Raw genomic sequence first — 19,253 nt, 5'->3', positions numbered from 1 at the left:
GACGCTGAAAATGGGAGACAGCAGGATGAGGTGCATAGACCGAGGAAGCGGCGGGAGGCCGGGGACAGGCCAGGGACGGGGACAGTCGTTCCGCGGCTGTCCCCAGCAGAGCCCGGGCAGGCCGTGCCGCCGCGGCCCGTCCGCCACTCCCGCCGCGCTGCCGCTGTCCCGCCGCTGCGGAAGTGACGCGCGGCGCCCGCAGGCGCAGTGCCGAGCCGTGCCGGTGGGAGCAGCGCGGCCCGGCCCGGCCCGGCCCGGCCCAGCTAGGCTCGGCTAGGCTAGGCTCAGCCCGGTGTGAGCAGCGCAGCCCAGCCCGGCCCGGCCCGGCCCAGCTAGGCTCGGCTAGGCTCGGCTCAGCCCGGTGTGAGCAGCGCAGCCCAGCCCGGCCCGGCCCGGCGCCCCCCGGAGCCCCGCACGTCCCGTCGCAGCCGCGCTTTGCCGCCCGCCGCGGCGCAGACAACCTTCGGCCGGCCCGTCCCAGCCCAGCCCTGCTCGCACACAGAGGTGGGAGAAGCAGCGCTTCTGCCCGAGCGCCGCTCGGTGCAGGCGGGGCAGAGCGCCCCGGGGTTCCTCCGAGGGGCCGGGGCGTGGTGTGCTACCTGTTGCCTGAATGCAGGACCGAGGCCTGTGCCGGCGTGTTCCGAGCGGGTGGGAGAAAACCGTGAGGTGGGACTGGGATCCGTGAGGTGGGACTGGGGTCCGTGAGGTGGGACTGGGATCCATGGGACTGAGATCTGTGGGCTGCCGTGCTGGGAGAGGGTGCTGAACCACACCAACTCCAGGCTTGCCTTAGTAAGTCAGTCCAGCATTAATTTCCTGAGAACTGAGGTGCTTTATGCTCCACTTTAAAGCTGAATTGTCAAACTAAAGCTTACAACAAACTACACACATTTCAATGGCAAGTCTTGAACTGTTTCCAAAGTTTTATTTTTGGGGTTTGGGTATTTTAAGTTGCATATGTTTTTGTTATGTCACAGTCTTCTGGAGCATGACCATTTACACACAAGACTGAGTTCACTATCTGACAAGGAGAGTAATTTTTACATGTTGTCTTATTTGTCTTCATGTCAACATCTTCCAGGAGGGTTAAACATAGTTGTCTCTGAGAGGTTTTAGCCACTCTTTTAATTGTGGAAATTGGTGTGGCAATACCTCTGCAGGGAGGACAGATGGAGAAGTAGACTACCAGGTGTTTTGAAACAAGAATTTATCATAAACATGCTTATTGGTTTGCTTACTTTTTTTTGGGGGGGAACAGTCTACATGTGGAGCTTTGTATGTGTGGATGTTCTTGTGATAATGTGCTTCTTCTTTGTTGCCTTTGAGCAGAAGATGCCAACACACAAGAGTCTCCTGCCAGACAGTGTCCAAGAACAAGAGTCTGCCACTACTTCATCCAATGATTGCCTGCATAATGATGAGAACTTGGGAACTGAACAGGAAAATGGCATTTGTGACAATGGTGTGGGTAACAGTGTTGGAATTCCCAACTCTGACTGCCAGGCTTCCACTTCCATGGCTGTTCCTTTGGAGGCACCTAGAAGAACACATCCCCTTTTGCAGATCAACAGGCAGCAGATTCAGTCTGCCTCATGTAGTGCACATGCTGCTGAGCTCAAAGATTTAGGAGTTGATGTCTATGACCAGGATGTGTTGGAGCAAGGAGTTCTTCAGCAAGTAGATAATGCAATTAACGAAGCGAATAAAGCAGCAAAAATAGCTAATGCATCAAAAGAGTATGAGTCAGTACTGGAGGATTTAAGGTAAATTGTGGTTTTTCTTGCTGTTTCTTTCTGCTACTGACAATCTAATGAGACTTGGTATCTCATGATTTTAAAATCTTAAAGAGGAAGAGAATTTTTGAAAGTGCTTGATCATATGTAGTCTTTGGAGTCACCTTTTAAAAAAGAAGAAAATATTTTTCACATCAGACAATGCTTCATTGCTCTTATTTGTCTAATCTAGTCATGCATCAAGGCATGCAGGGTAGAGTGCACCTCCTTTTTCTGCTTTGTCTCCTACCTCACCTAGATGCATCTGTTTTCTGGGCAGTGGAGAGTGGCATTATACTCTGTTGTTCAAAGTTACCATCAGAAAAAGCGTCGCTTCCTCAATTCTTTGTGTTCCATGGGGTCATCTGCTTCAAGTTATGTTCCTTCTGTAACTTGGATGACTCCATCTCATGAGTGCTCTACAACCAAAGCAGCCTTATCACAAGCGTTTGTAGGAAGTGCTTAATGATACCTTAGAAAAATCAAATTCTTAAGTAACATTGACGCTCTTGATAGTAGAAGCCTTTGAGGAATAGGAGCCAGTAATCTTTCAAATTTTGATCTCCCTTTCTGTTTCTAGTCTCCTTGTAGAGTTACTGTGTGAACTATTGCAGGTAAATTATTCTACCTGTGTATGTTTTGCTGTATTGCATTAATGGTGTTTTTTTCATGCTCAAGAGTGCTGTAGGTCTCAATTATATGCACTTCATTAATTTTCCAGTTTGGGTGTGGAGATTTGAAATTAAATAAGTTCGCAACACTGAAATCTAATTTCAGGTGTTGTGGAGCAGAAGAACATGATGAGTAAGATGGTATTGAGAAAAAGAATGGAGCAGCATAATCATTGCAATTAAAATATGTGGTTATTGAAAGAGTGGTGGGCAGCACTGTTAATTAGTTTATGTTTTCCTGTTTTCCTTTCAGAAGCACCCTATGATTTTTTTTATGCCTCTATTTTCACCTTTCACTTCAAGTCATAAAATGAGATTTACATGAGGGAATGCAAAAGGTTTATGCAGGTTTGCAGAACCTTGTCTGCATAAGATGTAATGCGAGAATCTGGAAATTGATTTTTGAGAAAATTAAAAGGTGTAGCTGACTTTGAGCAGAGAGACTAACAAAACTTAGACATGAGTAAAGGATTATAGATTTGCTTAAAATCCTGTAGCACAGTGAATGCATGATTAGAGAAAAAATTGGGCAAGAAGCGTTTTTTGAGTAGTTGGCACAGAGTTCATGGTAGAAGCTGCATGATTCAATAATATGCACACAAATTTAAGCAGAAAAAGGAGAATAAAAATGTTTGAAGTTAAATCCTGTTTATTTTTCAAAGTCCTGTTAATTAAAGTTTTGTGGAAGAAGAGAGTGTCAAGAGACTCCAGGGCCAAGGAAGCAAGAGCCAAAATTAGGAGACGTGCAGAAGGATGGTGTACTGTAAAGCAACACAACAGGAGAGTGAGAAAGAAAGGGGTTAAAAAAGAATGGAGAAGTGAGGGTAGCAGTAGAATGTATCTCCTGGGAGAGACAATAGTGGTAGAACTCAGATTAGAGCTGGAAGTAAACATTTCCTCCCTGGCAATGGAGGAGAGTTCCTTAGAGCTTTTCTTTGCATACGGAGGGAATAATGGCTGCTTCTCAGGTCCATGAACAGTTGTCTTTGACTTTTTTCATAATACTTTGAGCTTCTAATTTGTGTATCTTATGGAGTATTTTGATATATTAATTAACAAACCTAGATTTGTTGCTTTTGATGGTGGGGCAGTTCCTTCGTCCTTGCAAATGAATTTAACATCAGAAATATATTAGGTTCTGAAGTTCTACTTGGTTTTCGTATTTTATATGGAAACATGAAGAATGGTAGTGTGTGAGTAAGAGAAATTTAATGTTGATGTCCTCTTAATTCTTTGATCTAGTCTGTCTGTGAAATCGCATTTTTGTCTTGTAATCTACTTTTTTGCATAAAAGATAGAAATTACATAATGGCATCAAACCATTAAAACCGATTTAGAAAAAGAAAACATGGCATTTCCCATTTGGATTTTTGGTTTGTGTTTTGTTTACCTTGAGTAATGAAAGCAACCACTCTTTCTTGTTATCATCAGACTTGTAACTTTTGAGTACTAAATACTACAGTGGTTTTTCAGTTTACATTCTTCTGGAATTTTACTATTAGCAAAATTTAGTTTAAAAATATTTTATGATGTGCAAGTGTTTAGTATTTCCAGTGTTGTTTAAATATATTATGCTTATTCAGAACATTACCTTTAGACCTTTTTAAGTCTTACATTAAATCTCCCTGGAATTTTAAAATTGTCTGAATTGAGAATGTGCTATTTTTCTTCATAGAATTTAGCAGCTCATTGCAATCTTATTATTTTTTCAGATCATGTGCAACATCTCTGAGACATATAAATAAAATTATTGAGGAACTTTCACCTCAAGCTGCTGACAACAAAAATGTTAACAGAAAACTAGATTCTGTAAAACGGCAAAAATATAACAAGGTAATTGAATTACAGTAACTTCCTGTTTACACTCCTTAGTTTGTACTTTGTCTTAAGGTTTGGCTTTTGTGATATAGTTCTTAATTTTATAGTTCAGAGTCAGTGTAGAATTGTTCCTTTCCTTTGAAATGGCTTCATAGTAATTTAAAGAATTTAAAGTGCTGGCGTTTTTTGGGTTTTTTTTATATTCTAAGTTTTGGAACAAGATATAAAACTGAAGTTCCAGGACCTGTTCAGAACATTGATTTGCATTAATTTAATTAAAAACCTCACAGCAGTATCTGGAGAATTGACAAAACCTTGTTAGGGCATGATTCAGTAGTTTAACTAAATCTCAGGTCTCATGGTTTTTCCTTCCCTGTGTTCTTTCCTTAACCCTCTTTCATTATCTGTATCTTGTCAATATACATAGTTTCTCTCCATGAGCATCTTTAACTCATTGATTTGTCAGAAACTGCTGCAGCTTTTTTCTGCCAGAGCAGAGTTAAGGGAGCTGTAGAGCAACCCAGATGGCATCAGGATGATGTAGGCAATAGAGCTTTACAGCTGTGAATAGGAAAGAGATTTGAGAAAAGAGAAACTTCTGCTATTCAGGAATGTAGCACCTTGATCAGTTCACTGTCTGCTGGAAATTCACCCTAATACTTTCTCTAATGATAAACATGACTGTGAAATTTACTATCCTTTGCCCTCAGAAGCCTGTCGTAGGTCATTTGCCACTGACTCATTCACCTGTAGTTTTTTAACCTTGATAATTTCAGCAACCTGGATAATACTGTGCTCATAATTTAGCCAGTTAAGACAGTGATGGGGACAGTACAGAGCAGTGGCAAAGAACTAGAAAAAAGTAGCTGGGAGTGATAGGAAGAAATGTGTTGACTTACCATTAAAGAATGATCACTATTCTGAATGTTTTCATACTGCTTGAAGAGATTTGCACATGTGTTAGCTGCAGGGGAAGTTCAGACCTCCTTGCAAGTTTGTTATTAACCATCTTTAAAGTGAGAGAAAAAAATCTCCTTTTGAAAATCATAAGCCATAATTTTGCAATGGATTTGATTTTTACTGAAGTATGTGCCTTTCTAGATAAGGAAATGCTTCCAAAGTAAAGAGTTATAAATGTGAAGGTTACATTGCCTGTGTCTTTGTTTTATTGGTTGGAATGTTTTGTTTCATAAATGAAAGTTAGCAACATCAAGGAATCATACCATCACAACTATAGATAGACTGTTGAGGATATTACAATTGGAAAAAAGGTGTAACAGAGGAATTATTAACTAAGAATGATTTTCATAGCAGTAATAAACTGCACTTCTTACATAATCTGTAACATTGATCTTTTGAAGTCATTTTACTTTTTTTTTCTTGCTGTTAAATTAGTCGTGACCACTCCTGAACTAACCTTATACAGACACCTAGCAGGATGTTAGACTGATTTACAATTTCAGTTCCTTTGTAACAAAACATTCCAAAACTTCTGGGGTGATGAGTAAATCTTAGTAAATCTTACAGCTGTTATTTGTGGCATGGTAATCATGATCCCAGTCTTGTAATCATGAATAAATCTCTTGGTGTTCTCTGTGCATCTCAGCAGTCTGATGGGCTTCCTTCACTGGAATCAACACATAAAATGGCCTTAAGAAATGTACATAAAAATGCAGTGTGCACATGAATTTTGTGTGTGTAAACAGCCCAATCTTATTATACACATATGGTAAGATAATCATACACCTAAACTTGTGCATCTCCTGTGGTTTGGAGCCCTGCAGGTATTGTGTTGACACTTTTTTTGCAATTTTTATTTTTCCTCAAGTGTGGTACTGTAAATATTTGAATAGGAGATTCTGGTTGAAAATGCTGCAAATGTATTGATTGAAGTGTCATTTAAAAGGTTAACAAATTTATAAAGCGGATTAAAAATTAAATTACTTATATAATTCTTGTTGAAGGAGCAACAGCTGAAGAAGATAAAAGCAAAACAAAAACGTCTTCAAGGAATACTTGGTTTAACAGAGTTTGCTGATGAAGCAAATGAGATTGAATATGAGGAAGATGAAGGTATGTATAGGAAAAGGCTGAAAGCTCTGTTCCACTTTGATGTAATGCCTTTTGGTTTTTGTTTGAAGCTATTTTGTAAGATTTTTGCCAGTCAGGAAATAAATTTCAGTGGTTAGCTTTCAAAGAGAGTTAACACTTACTCTGTACACCTGCAGATTTGCAAATCTTGGCATATTCATGTGGGAAGTTTTAAAAAATGGATGTTAATCTGTATTCAGCTGTGTAGGGATGGCTGAGGCACATTAGAGTATTGGGCTTAATAAATTGGAAATCCTAACACTTTTTTCACAGCTAATTTGATAAAGATGACTAACATCATGATTGAATTACATTTTATATGCTGGATGCTATCAATCAGCATTAACAAAATTGGTTTTTCTTACTGTTGGGAAGTATCACTAGAAATGGAAGGGGGGAAGTGCTTCTTCTTTTCAGGCTGCAGTGTGATTTTTAAATTAAAAATAAGATTTCATCCAGAGCAGGATGTATGTTGCCTGAGTGTTTTACTAGGTGTTCTTTCTCTCTGCTCTCTGCAAACTAACCTTGGCCACAGTCAGTAACCTGCAGTATTCTGCAGGGCAAGTTTGGGTCCCATTGGTATCTGTGCATCACCTTTAGGTTATATTGTTATTTGCAGAGATGAAAACCTCCTTGTGATGTTTGACCCTTTCACAATCCCATCTGACAAAGCTCATGCTTCTCTCCTGATTCAACAAAACTTAAAGGAGTCAAAGCCTCAGTTAACTTTCCTCAGTAGAAAAGCATCTTAAAGCCTATTCTTTGGAGGGCTCATGCAGCAAAACTGAGGTGCCCAGTGTGTTGAAATGTAACTAAGAATTGAGTGGAGCCCAACAGACAAAATGGAGCAGTTCCAGTAGGAGGGGGTGGAGATGGAGGGGTTTTCATGCCTGATGCACTGTCATTACTCATTAAACATGATAGATACAGTCCTTTAAAATGGGACATTTAAAGTGGTCTGGCAATTCTGATAAACTTAAATTCTGGGCTCTAATAATAGATTTCAGGCCAGAATTACCCTTCAGCTTCCTGAATTCAAGAGCTTTTCTTTCTCTTTGGTTTCAAACACCAGTTATAGTTTGCGTATAGTAGGTGCACCTAAAAGTGCTCTTTTATGGCAGAGTGCTGTGCAGCCAATCTGACTTTAAAAATTGTCATATTCATATTAGTGTTGTAGGCTAGGAAGACAGGTTTTCGGTTTTTTGTTTGGTTTTATTGTTTGTTGGCTTTTTTGTTGGGGTTTTTAGAAGCATGTGGTAGGACAGTCTGTGTTATGTGAGATTTCTGTCTGTCCTGGTGTGGTGATCAAAATGCCAAATTTCAAGCTTATGATTATGCCTGAAAAATCAGTAATAAAATTGAAATGGGCAGTGTTGCTGGGATGGAAACATGGTGATTTCTTGCACTGAACATGGTGATATGGGTGGAATTGACCGCATAGGTGGTACATAAGAACTCGTGTATCGTTGGGAATCGTAATTTTATGGTAGTTTTTGTTGGTGTGTGTTGTTTCAGAAATATTTGCATTTTGACAGTACATGTAACACTCTTATTCCTATGTTTTAGTTACACAGAACGTGTTAAAGGCATGTTGTATGTTCTGACTTCTGTTGTAGAACCTGGTCCGTCATCCCTTGGCAGTATGCTTATGCCTGCTCAGGAAACAGAGTGGGCAGAGCTCATTCGAACTGGTCAGATGACTCCATTTGGAACTAAAATACCTCAGAAGCCAGAGAGGAAGGCACGGCAGTTAAGATTAAATGAAGCATCTGATTTTGAGAAGTATTTAGCAGACCAAGCTAAGCTGTCGTCTGAAAGAAGGAAGTTATCCCGTCGCAGAGGAGCAAAGAAGAAAGCACAGGCCAAAAATGTTCAGTGTGTGGCTCCTGCAGCTGCCACAAAGGAAAAAAGTGGTAAAGCCCTCTCAAAAACAGATAAGCGCTTAAAAAAACACTTGAGAGAGCTTCAGAAGCACGCCCTTCAGATTCATTCAAAGGCCAGGATTCCAAAGGAGAAGAAATATCCTGAGGCCAAGAAGTTCAGACATGAACAAGGGGATGATAGTGGGGAATCTGAGTATGTACCTGATGAGGAGCTCTTTGATCCAGAAGCAGCAGAAGAGGAAGAACAGGCATCCTCTCTTGATGAGAATGATTCTGATTATGAACTTAAGAGTTTATCAAGAAAAAGAAAACATCTGGTGAAGAAGGGTTTTAAAGAAGCTGAAGATGATGCTGACTTTGTTCCAAGCTCTGAGGAAGAAGAGCATTCACCAGGGAAGCACAAAGTGAGACGATGGAGAGATGATGGAGATGTGGACTATTATAAACAGAGACTAAGGTTAGTCCTAGACATTTTTATTAGTCATGCTAATAAATTAGTATGTTGAACATGCAAAGGACAGTAGCTGTAACAGACTGCTAGGGAGTGTGTTGAAGTAAGAGAAATGAGGTAGTCAGAAGGATCCTAGATAGCCTTCCAGAAGGATTCAGACATGGAGCTTCATTACAAGAACTTTCCTGTTAAATTTTTCTTGTTGTTATAGCTTGTTATTTGTAGATCACCTGTGCTAATCTGTGATTTATGAAATTTGTATAACCTATGTGTTGGTGATCACAGGCGTATTGTCTCTTTTCTACTGGAAGGGTTGAGCTTCATGTAATAAACTTTAGCTTGTTGATGGCATGTGTACTTTTAATTAGTTACAATTACTGAATATCCTTCAGGTAGTTATATAGTCCTCTAGAAAATCATGGAATTTGAAAACAGCTTCTTTAGAGTGAAAGGAAGGACATGTATTAGGACAGTCAGTGAAGGGTGACTGATGTAATGATAAAGCCTAGCATAGGAACTTGATTAATGCTTGGAGGCTCAAATTTTACACTTCTATGGAAATATAAAATCTTATGGGTTTAAATGGTGCTGTGTCAGAGAAGGAATCAAGAAGTAAAGGTATAAACACCATTTTTCCTGTGGTGAGAGCCTAGGTTGCTGTGGAGGAAGAGGTATCTTCTGGTAGCAGGAGTGCTCTGAGTTGTAGGAAATCTCATGTAGGAGGAGCCCAACTTCATTTTAACATCCCAGATTACAAAAGCAGATCAGGAACTGATAAAAGGCAATTTGCAATCCCAAAATTTGCTTTTCAAAATTAAAGCATAGTTTATTGCTCTTGAATAGAAATTTCAGCAAGAGGCTGATCTGAGCAATGTCCAAAGGGTCAGAAAGAAATATGTTTTCTATGGGATGCATTATCAAAAACTAATTGTTCTTAATCAGTAAAATATTTACTGGTTTATTGAATAAAACTGTATTCTTCACATTGAAAGTAGACCAATATTAAATCATTTTTAATTCAGTGTTTTCATCAAGAGTAATTTATTTTGATTGAAAGTTTTAATATGACTCACAGTTTAAATTCATTCAAAAACGTTTTTTAATAACGTTAAGATTGTGACAATTTATCCTTAGCAAAGTCATCTCACAGACTACATTTCTTTTGGTTACTGAAGTTACAATAAAAGCCTAAATGAATTTTAGAAATATCAATAACTGTAATTGCTACCAAAACACTACATCTCTTAAAAATTTCATAGCTACAGTTATTGTGGCTGTTAAGCTGCAGCTGTCCACATTGATGTTTTTATGCTGACACCCCCAGGTAATCTTCATTATGGGAACTGCCATGAGAAAATAAAATGTAGTGAATTAAGAAACATATTAAGAATGCTATAGAAATGCTGTCATTTGCTTACATTTATATCTTGTTTCATGTCAGTTTTACTTTTGAATGCAAACGAATGGGTGAGATTATGGTATATTTTACCCGTGAGAGAGGCAAAGCAAAGTCCTTCAGGATTACTTTATTCTTCTGAACATCTAGTCTTGTGCTTGGCAATGAATTCAGTCCTACATCTTAGAGACTGCAAATGAGTTTCCTTAACATTAAAACTTTTCAGAGATGGGACTTCAAGAGATTGGTCTGTGTCAAGGGGAGACTACATTGATGTTGTTAAAGCATGATAATTAGCTAACTGCATGACTGCAGAGCATCTCTAGAACAAGAGACTCTTGTCAGAACAGGAGCTGTTGTCTGTAGGAAATGTAGGAAAGCAGCTGACTCTTCCTGTCCTTCTAAAGGCTACTTCCAGAGGTTGGCCTAGTCACTCAAAGCAAGATGTGAGCAATGGAGCATGAAAAAGTGAAATTTAGCTATGCAGAATCAGCTTAGGCTATCAGGAATTTCAGGTTTTTTCCCTTGTGTGGGTCTTGCCTTTCGCTAGTTACTGTTACTGGAGCCATGTTGCTGCGTAAACATGCAGATGAAGAGAATCTTCTGGTCTGAAAGGTCAATGTCTAAGGTGAATTCATAGCTTGCTAGAATAGTGAACAGTACCAGGGAACTTCAGGGTTATGGAGAGTAAGGTAAATAGGATGCTGTCATGCACCTATAGGTAATTCAAGTATTAACTGAAAATTAGTGGTTTGTCATTCCTAGATATTCATCATACAGCTGAACCCAGAGGCTTAGGTACTTAGTCTCTAGCATGGTACTGGAATTTCTCAGAGACTTGATCCCCATCAACAGGTATATTATTAGTGTCTGTGTTATACTCAGTAGTGACTATTTTCATCTGGAAGTGTTCAGAATTGGAGCTGGTGGGATCAAAACCTGTTCCTTCCTGCTCAGTGGAATGCTCAGGTGTCGTGGTTTAACCCAGCTAGGAGACAGACCCTACTCAGCCACTCCCTCACTCCTCCACCAGGGGAGAATCAGAAGGGTAAAAGCTGGAGAACTCTTGGGTTGAGATAAATGCAGTTTGATAGGGAAGGCAAAAGCCACACATGCAGACAAAGCAAACCAAGGAATTAATTCACTACTTCCCTTGGGCAGGCAGGTGTTCAGCCATCCCCAGGAGGGCAGGGCCCCATCTCAGATAAACAACTTGGGAAGACAAACTCCATCACTCTAAATGTTCCCCCCTTCCCTCTTGTTCCCCCACTGAGCAGGATGCCCTCTGCTCGGGAATGACCCCTTGGGATCACCTGTCCTGGCTGTGTCTCCCCCCAGCCTCCTTGGCAGAGTGGCAGCACTGAAAGGCCTTGGTTCTGTGTGAGCCCTGCTCAGCAATGGCAACAGCATATCTGCATTGTCAGCCCTGTGTGCAACACAAATCCAAAACACCAGCCACTCTGAAGAAAATTAACTCTACTTCATCCAAAATTATCACGTTGAGTCATGGCACAGTTTATTTGAGGACTATGGAAAAGATGAAAATGAACCTGTTTTTCAACTTCTTGCACTTAGAAGCACAAAAGAATAGTAACCTCGAATGCCTATTAAATGTGTAGGAAGTAAAACTTTTTTGTTTTTTACCTCGACAAGAAAACTGCTACATGTTTTTACATATTATGGGAGATCATATCTGTGTTTTCTTGTGTATTCTGTGTAGTTTGTGGAGTACAGTTGTTGGACTTCTATTGCTGTCAAGTGCCCAGAGGCAAGGCTAGGAAAACTGCTTCTTTTCTTGTCTCTCATGTGATACCAGGCAGTTAAGCAGCAGGAGGTTTTGACTGTCAGTATACAAAACAGTTGATTCACAAGGAAAAAAAGTTGTGTTAAATTAAATTGGTTTTCATAGATAGTTTTCATGTGATAGCTTTCTTTGATGTCTCTGTTATGTTTTAGTTATAAATTAAAAAAGGATTAAATGTTACCTTTCCTGAAAGATACTTTCTTAAAGCATTCTTACTGCTCTTTAAAGTGACAAAGCTAGGACACAAATGAAGATGTATTTTCTCTCACTCACTGACTACACCTTTCATTCTAAACTCAAGTGTGTAATTGTCTACATCAGTCTTAATTTACTTATGGAGGCTTGTGGTACTAACTGCATGTATTTCATCTGTTAGGACATAGCAATTAAATCCACCCATATAGACCATAAAAAGTTAGATCAAAAAAGCAATACTGAATGCGTCAATTTAGCAAATTAGGATAATCTGTAAGGGATTCTTAGCTGTATAAAATATAAAACATATTGTGCATCACAAATGCAAACTATATTAAATACTCAGCTTGGTTCCTGACTGCATTTTTTAAAAAAAAGTCAAATTGTACTCATTACTGTTTTGGGTGCAGAATTTCTTTCTAGGGTATTGCAATAAGTGGGAAATGGGCTTAGTATCTGAATACATTCTTATATTAAGAAGAAATTTAATTGTATGATATATGGCTTTCATACTTCACTTTCAGGGATAAAATTGCGTTTATGTCAGTGACAATGGACAATATAAGACAGATTTCTCAAAGGTCATGCTTCTGTTTTAAAGAGACTTTGTCAATATAGTAAAACCTATATTTTCTGATTGTTTAGGCATACTAATGATGTTTAACTAATGTGTGTAAGGAATATATTGACTAAATGGACAGTAAGTTACTGTGTATTTAAGTCAAAGCTGATGACCGCTATTTCTCCCTCCGAAGTCTGACTTCCAGGGAAAGGTACAGGACCACATTAACCAACATAGTGAATAGTGTTTGTCCTCCCATGCCTTCAGCCATTTGGATATTTACACTTTTCTAACTAAAGTAATGATTTTTTCAGTGTAGAATATCTTAATGGTGTGTGTTACATAAAGTTCACAGCCTTTCAGAAACTGAATAGCTTCTCCAAACTTTGAAAGTTGCTTGTGGTAACAAGTTGCTGCTATTTCTTTAAACTGGTAATTGATTGCTAAAAACCTCTAGACATTTGAAAGAGATGTAGTACTTCAATGAAGTATCAGAGCATGTAAAAAGGAAATGTTTTTTAGGAAAATTAAGTACAGTGTTTATTAGTTCAAATTCTAGATGTATATATTTTCGTGTATAATTTTAGGAGAAATCCCAATATTGATCACACTTCTTGAAGAAAATGTAGTAGTTATATGGAGGTGAAGTGCCTAAATTCCTAGACAGCTTCGGGTTAACCTCGGAGTTCCCTCTTGGTTGTTTCTGGATCACTTTTCCCAATGCACACTAGAGGGCAATCTGCTCCTTCCCAGGGGAGGTTGCTGCTCCAGCGCTGGCTGGTGGTGATTCGTGTTGGAGTACAAAATTAATAGCAAACTCTTGTACAAATGATTGCCCTGCTTGGGTTTAGTATGGATTATTTACCTAGATGTCTCTTTGGAAGCTTTGTAATCTATAGTTGTTTTGATTTTAGTGTGGTAAGTAGCAGTTTCCTTGCTTAGTTTGAATCCTGTCATAACCCAGTCAGATGAAATAACCAAGTGCTAGCATGTCTCAGTTCCAGTAGTGATGCAATGTGAAGCAATAACTATCACCATTTGTCGATTTAAATTCTTTTTTCTGGAACTCCAAGAAGTAAGGCCCTCTGTGCCTGATAGCGTAACATTGTAGTGCTGAAGAAACTTAAATGCATTCTTATGTGTGACTCTGGAATGTATCATATCTGCCTGTTAGGCTCCAGACCATGAGTGTAATTTTATAATTTAGCAGATTGCTAGTCTAAGATAGAGATTTCCATTCCTGTTAGGATAGATTTATAAAAGAGGAAAACACTGACACTTCATATATTTTTAGTAAGTTCTTTTTTACTACTTAGCTAGATTCATGATTTCATGTAATGAAATAAGAATCTGATACAAACATTAGCAAATCAGCAGTTTTAAACAGCAAGTTGAAGACTGTCTTGGTTAATCTAATTTTATATGCTGTTTTTTCTCTCCCAAATTATTTTTGCTTCTGAAGACATCTTGACTTAGGAGATCAAAATATGCTTCAGTGAAACTGACTCTCTAAACCTGATCAGCATTGTGTTGTCATAGTTTTTCAGTTCTTTCATTCTTGGCAGTGATTGTAATTTGTGTATGTTTGGAGATGGTGGTGAACATTTTGAATTAATAGAACAATACCAAGTTTGTGACTAGTTCCTAAAGACAGACTTAAAATATTTTCTCAAAAGGTACTGCTGAAAAGTCCATCTAGAAATCTCACATAATTAGCTTTCTTTCATGAGAAGGAGTGTATAATTGTGTTGCTTGTACCTGAAGTGTTGAACTTCTTCCCTACTCTCTGGTTCCTTACAAAAGTGGTTTTAAACAAATTTGCCCAATATGCAGGGACCATTAAGTGGAAGTTTGCTTTTGCAGTGCATTCAGAACAGTAGCATGTGGATGTTTATAATCTGTTGTGTACCTTGCCAGTTTTTGTAGGGATTTTGTCAGCTTATTTACCACATTCAGTGTGCCTGCAGTAAATGGCACTTCCAGGAGAGAATTCCAGCAAAACCCAGATTGTCAGTGAAGTGCTGTTGGTTGAGTAGTACATAGCCAGCTAGAGTACACTTTACCATAAGAGGCAGATGGGTTTGGGTCACTGAAACATAAGTTCATAATTTCATTGGAATATTGAAGATCCTTTGGTACCTTTTCAGCAGTGGGGAAATGATGGGACAGGAAGGTAATTCTCTAAGCTGCCTGGAGTCCAAATAAGATAAGGCTGCAAACCACAAATCGCACTGTGATTTCAAAACCTCATAAATCTCATTCTCTTCATAATGACTGCTTTACAGATTTAGAGCATGTCACCCTGAAGATGATGGTCCTTCCAACTGAGTCTTCTGGATAAGATTATACACTGCTTCACATTTCTCTACAGGAAGAAAGTGAAATTTAAGTGTTTGGTTAAATTAATAAAATAGCTTTGGAATACCTAAACTTTATCAATATTTTGGCAAGGGTGAGGGGTAAGGGGAGGTAGCTTTAAAGTCCCTGGGTTTTTGGTGCTCTTAACCATTGATTCCATTATATTAGTATTTTTGTCTATAGAAAATTGTAACTAGTTATAAAACATGTACCTTTTATAATAAACCTTTATATATCAGCTATTTCAAGCATTTACTTGCATAATTCTCTTCTCCAAAGGACTACTATTTTAAATCATGAGTTTTTGTTGGGTTTTTTACCTGATTGAAATTCAGTGTCATTTTCATACAGTATCTTTTCCATGCTATAATAGAATGTTGATTCCTTGTGTCATTCCAGGAAGTGGCAGAAAGAACGTTTGAAGGACAAAGAACATCAAACAGCTGAAGAACTTTCTGAAGAAAGTGACGTTGAATTTGAAGAGGGTTTCAAAGTACCAGGATTTCTCTTCAAAAAGCTTTTTAAGTATGTATTGTGTACTTTATTTCAATATTTTGCCACTGTATGCTGTTAATAATATTAGTAGTAATAGTCATGGTGAGTTCCAGATGTCCTTTGCTTCTTTTGTAACTTTTACTTCAGTGAATGATATCTCAACTTTTGCCTCAATTGTTTCAGTAGGATTCTTTCTTTAATAAAGATTTCAGGATCGAGCATCAATGAAATTAACTTACTGTGAACATAAAATGCAATTATATGAATATGGCTGATGTGGATATTGTAAATGTGTATTAGCTAAACTATGAATTGAGAAGCTCTCCTTGTCTATTTTTATAAATTATTTTATTGATATATGCTTGCTTCTAATTCAGATGTGGAGTGGTAGAATAACTTTACCTTGAAACATAAGATGTTGGCAAGATGTGATAAAAGAAAGCAAGAAATATGGTGTTTCTCTGATTAAGTGGAGTGAAATTTTCTGCCAGTAAAAAATACGGAGAACCTTTTCTTTTAAGTAACTACTGAAAATCTTTCAAAGTAACTACTTATAATTCATACTATAAAATATTCCTGAACATGTTGCCAGGTGAAATTTTAAAATATAGAGAGTGATTTCTTAATTCCTCTGGTAGGTGGAAAACACTCGATAACTCATTGTTTAGTTATTTAATGCTTAATTACAGATTTCAACATAACTATTTTGTGTTTCATCTTTTTAAAACATAGTGCCCAGTGATGCTTTCAAGTTCATCTCAAAAACATAAATAAATAAATAAATTGCAAGTTAGCAGCTGACCAGTTAATTTTATCCATAATCTCTCCCTTAAATTTCATGCATAATGGGCTTGAATTCAGTTTTGTTGGCAACATTTCACCCAGCAGGAAAAACATCTTCTCTTTCAAAAGCAAACTCTCTTGAAATCTTATTGTAGTAGAAAGCCCTGGTTTATAATGGGCGTGTGTGGTATCCCTTCCAAGAGAACCACTTAGTCTTGACCTCAAAGAAATTATTACTGTTGTCCTGTAGCCCTCAGAAGGAAAGCACTAGCTCTGAAATGGGGTTGAATTAATGGCTTGGTTGCTGGGACCATACAGAGCCAATATGTGGTCTCCAGTTGTTTATATGAAGGTACTGCACAAGTATTCATCTTGAGGACGGATGTGTGGTCTGAGCAACCCGAAGGGAAATGAAATAGAGCAGTCACTAAAAATTAATCTTGAAGATGCAAGCCTCACTAATGAAGGGTATCCCTGCAAGCATGAGTCAGTTGGCAAAACTTCTTAAGTGGTTAGAAAGATCAATTGAGTTGAATGATTTGTCTGACTTGTAACTTAAATGCTGAGATCTCCGGTGTAGGAAAGCCCATAGTCAATAGGCATTAAACTGTTGAGTTCTGAGCAAGTTTAGTACAAAACATGGAAGTATATTGACCCAAGGGCATGTGTAGCATGTGCTTTAAGTGATCTTCCTGCATAGTTGAATTCCAAAGAAGTTGGCTCATGCTGGAAATAGGAGACCCTCAGATTGGTTCTTTGGTAAGCCTGTTAAAGTGGAGTCTGCTTCTTCTGTGCACACATGTCTGCTTTGCTAAACATTGTGCAGGAATTAATAATAACAACAACAACAACAACAACAACAACAATAATAATAATAATAATAATAATAATAATAATAATAATAATAATAATAATAATAATAATAATAGATGCTGCTGTGGAGCAAAAGTGAGCAGACCTGTAAAAATCACCTTACTCTATCTGCACTAGGCCTGAGAGAACACTCTCTGTATGAAAAAGAAAACAGCCTTCATCACTATTTGCTTCCAGCATATGATTTCCCTGATAAATCTGAAACACAATTTTGTCTCTGCAACAATGCAGCTGAACTCTGGCATCTGCTATGGTAAATTTTGAAGGATGCATCACAGCAAGACTGCTCATGTGAAATGCATTACAATGTAATTATTTTGGAAGGCCAGCAGCACTTTTATTTACTTCCAGAATATTTTTGGATTAAAAAAAAAGCAAAACAAGAAAAGAGCCACCATAAAAATTGGTGCATTAAAAGTGTAAGGTAGAAAAAAATTAATTATCTTTCTGTGTAACCACAAAAATGGAGGAGGGTGTGTTCCTTTAACTTTTGAATAGTTACAGTTATTGCATGTTTATATAATTATACGAAGAAAGCACCTGCATATTTCATGGTTTTGTATAACCATGGAGCAGAATTTTTCACAAGCTTAACTGTCTGCTGTGAAACTTTCTTAGGAGAAGGAGGGAGAAATATGCTTATAAATTCATCTAATTTTAAAGCTCTGTATGTAATCTTAAAAATAATACAAATTTATATTAGGAAGTTATTGAATGGTTGTCTTCTGAAGAGACATTCTGAACATTTGTCTGGGGGAGCACCTTTTGACTGGAATTAGGGTTATCTTCAACTCTTTAATGTTTATCAGAAGATGTTTTGTCTTCATAAAATGTAGTAATGATAGCATCTTAATCCAATTATAGCTAATCCTGCGAGCCATTTCATAGTTGTTTTATAGATTGCTGCATTTTAAGGTGAATTAATTTCTAATAAAAGGGTTTCTTAAAGGCTTTGTGGCATAATGCTTTTGAGACACCAGCAGATAGTGTGATGTCTGAACCATTAGATGTGTTCTTTGATCATCTTTTTTTAACTACTCAAGCCATTTGTTTGTCTCCATTTAGCATTCTCTAAATCCATACCAAGCTCATCACAAATTGATTTTTAATAGTACTTTGTAGACACTAGTGTCGTTAGCTGTCAGTAGTCCTAAATATTATTTGTTCAAGGATGGAAACAGGATTTTGAAATGCACACAGGAAATCACCTAAAATGAACAATCTCTATTTTAAAAAAAAGTGTTTTGTTCTTTTCTCTGTTCTGCACTCCAGAAATGCATGCTATCAAGAAAATTATCAGTAACCTTTCTTTCCTGTAAGTTCCAATGCACTGAGATGCTGAAAATTTGATTCTTTTTAATATGATTCAAAGATACGGTTTTTCATTTATTTCTTTTATTTTCAATTTAACCCCCACACATGGTATGTTATTCCTACTGGTCTCCTTATTTCATATAGTTATAAAAAGATATGTTCTAAAGTGATTCTCAGCCCAGCATTTTAGCTTCACCTTTTTTGCTTGCTGTCTTAAATCTTGCTTTCTAGTCCACTTCTTTTAAGTGGAATGTATTTTACATTGTTGCTTGTACAATTTCCAGTGAAGGACTGGGAGCAGAAACTGCCCTGATGTTCTCACATATTGCTCTACCTGTATCCCATGCACTGCAGTGTTTTCTATTGCTTAGCCTTGTTCTTTTTCTTCATTGAGAGAGACTAAACATTATTAAATAAATTTATGTTTAAAAAACAAGATCAGTTTTTGCAGTGGAGTATGAAGTCTGTACCCCTTAAAAGTCAACCTTTTCCTTCAGTTAAAGAAATATGTTCCAAATAATATTATTTACTAGACCCTTGCATGTTGTCTTTTCTGAAAAGATAATGCTTCCTAAGAGTAACTTTCCAAGGTGCTTTTAGCACTTAAAATATATATGAAATAAAATAGCCTCTAATTACAATGACTGTCGGTTTAATTAGAAATATTTTAGTGTTGCATAAAGAACAAAAGTCACATGTAATGTCTGAGTGCATCAAAAATGTATGACCTAGTAAATACTGCACTCATGTAAAACACACATCCAGCATGTTACAGTAACTGGTATGA

The 19,253-nt window shown here is 37.8% G+C and overlaps 1 protein-coding gene across 4 annotated transcripts in view; it reads left to right on the top strand.

The window, feature by feature from the left end:
* The first annotated feature begins 203 nt into the window (after positions 1-203).
* ERCC6 (ERCC excision repair 6, chromatin remodeling factor) overlaps positions 204-19,253 on the top strand; it is a 44,243-nt gene continuing 25,193 nt past the window's right edge. Inside the window, exons 1-7 of one of the 4 annotated variants that reach the window (XM_056495135.1) lie at positions 274-292; positions 372-504; positions 1,330-1,763; positions 4,156-4,276; positions 6,226-6,334; positions 7,969-8,692; positions 15,401-15,526. In XM_056495135.1, coding sequence (XP_056351110.1) covers positions 1,333-1,763; positions 4,156-4,276; positions 6,226-6,334; positions 7,969-8,692; positions 15,401-15,526 — 1,511 coding nt within the window. In that variant the 5' untranslated portion in view covers positions 274-292; positions 372-504; positions 1,330-1,332. Of the gene's footprint in view, positions 687-1,263; positions 1,764-4,155; positions 4,277-6,225; positions 6,335-7,968; positions 8,693-15,400; positions 15,527-19,253 lie in introns of those variants that run through there. The other 3 variants (XM_056495134.1, XM_056495136.1, XM_056495133.1) reach the window with 3 other exon arrangements.

Source organism: Oenanthe melanoleuca, chromosome 6 (assembly GCF_029582105.1).
Source record: "Oenanthe melanoleuca isolate GR-GAL-2019-014 chromosome 6, OMel1.0, whole genome shotgun sequence".
Taxonomy (NCBI): Eukaryota; Metazoa; Chordata; class Aves; order Passeriformes; family Muscicapidae; genus Oenanthe; species Oenanthe melanoleuca.
This window is presented reverse-complemented; position numbering and strand designations above follow the sequence as displayed.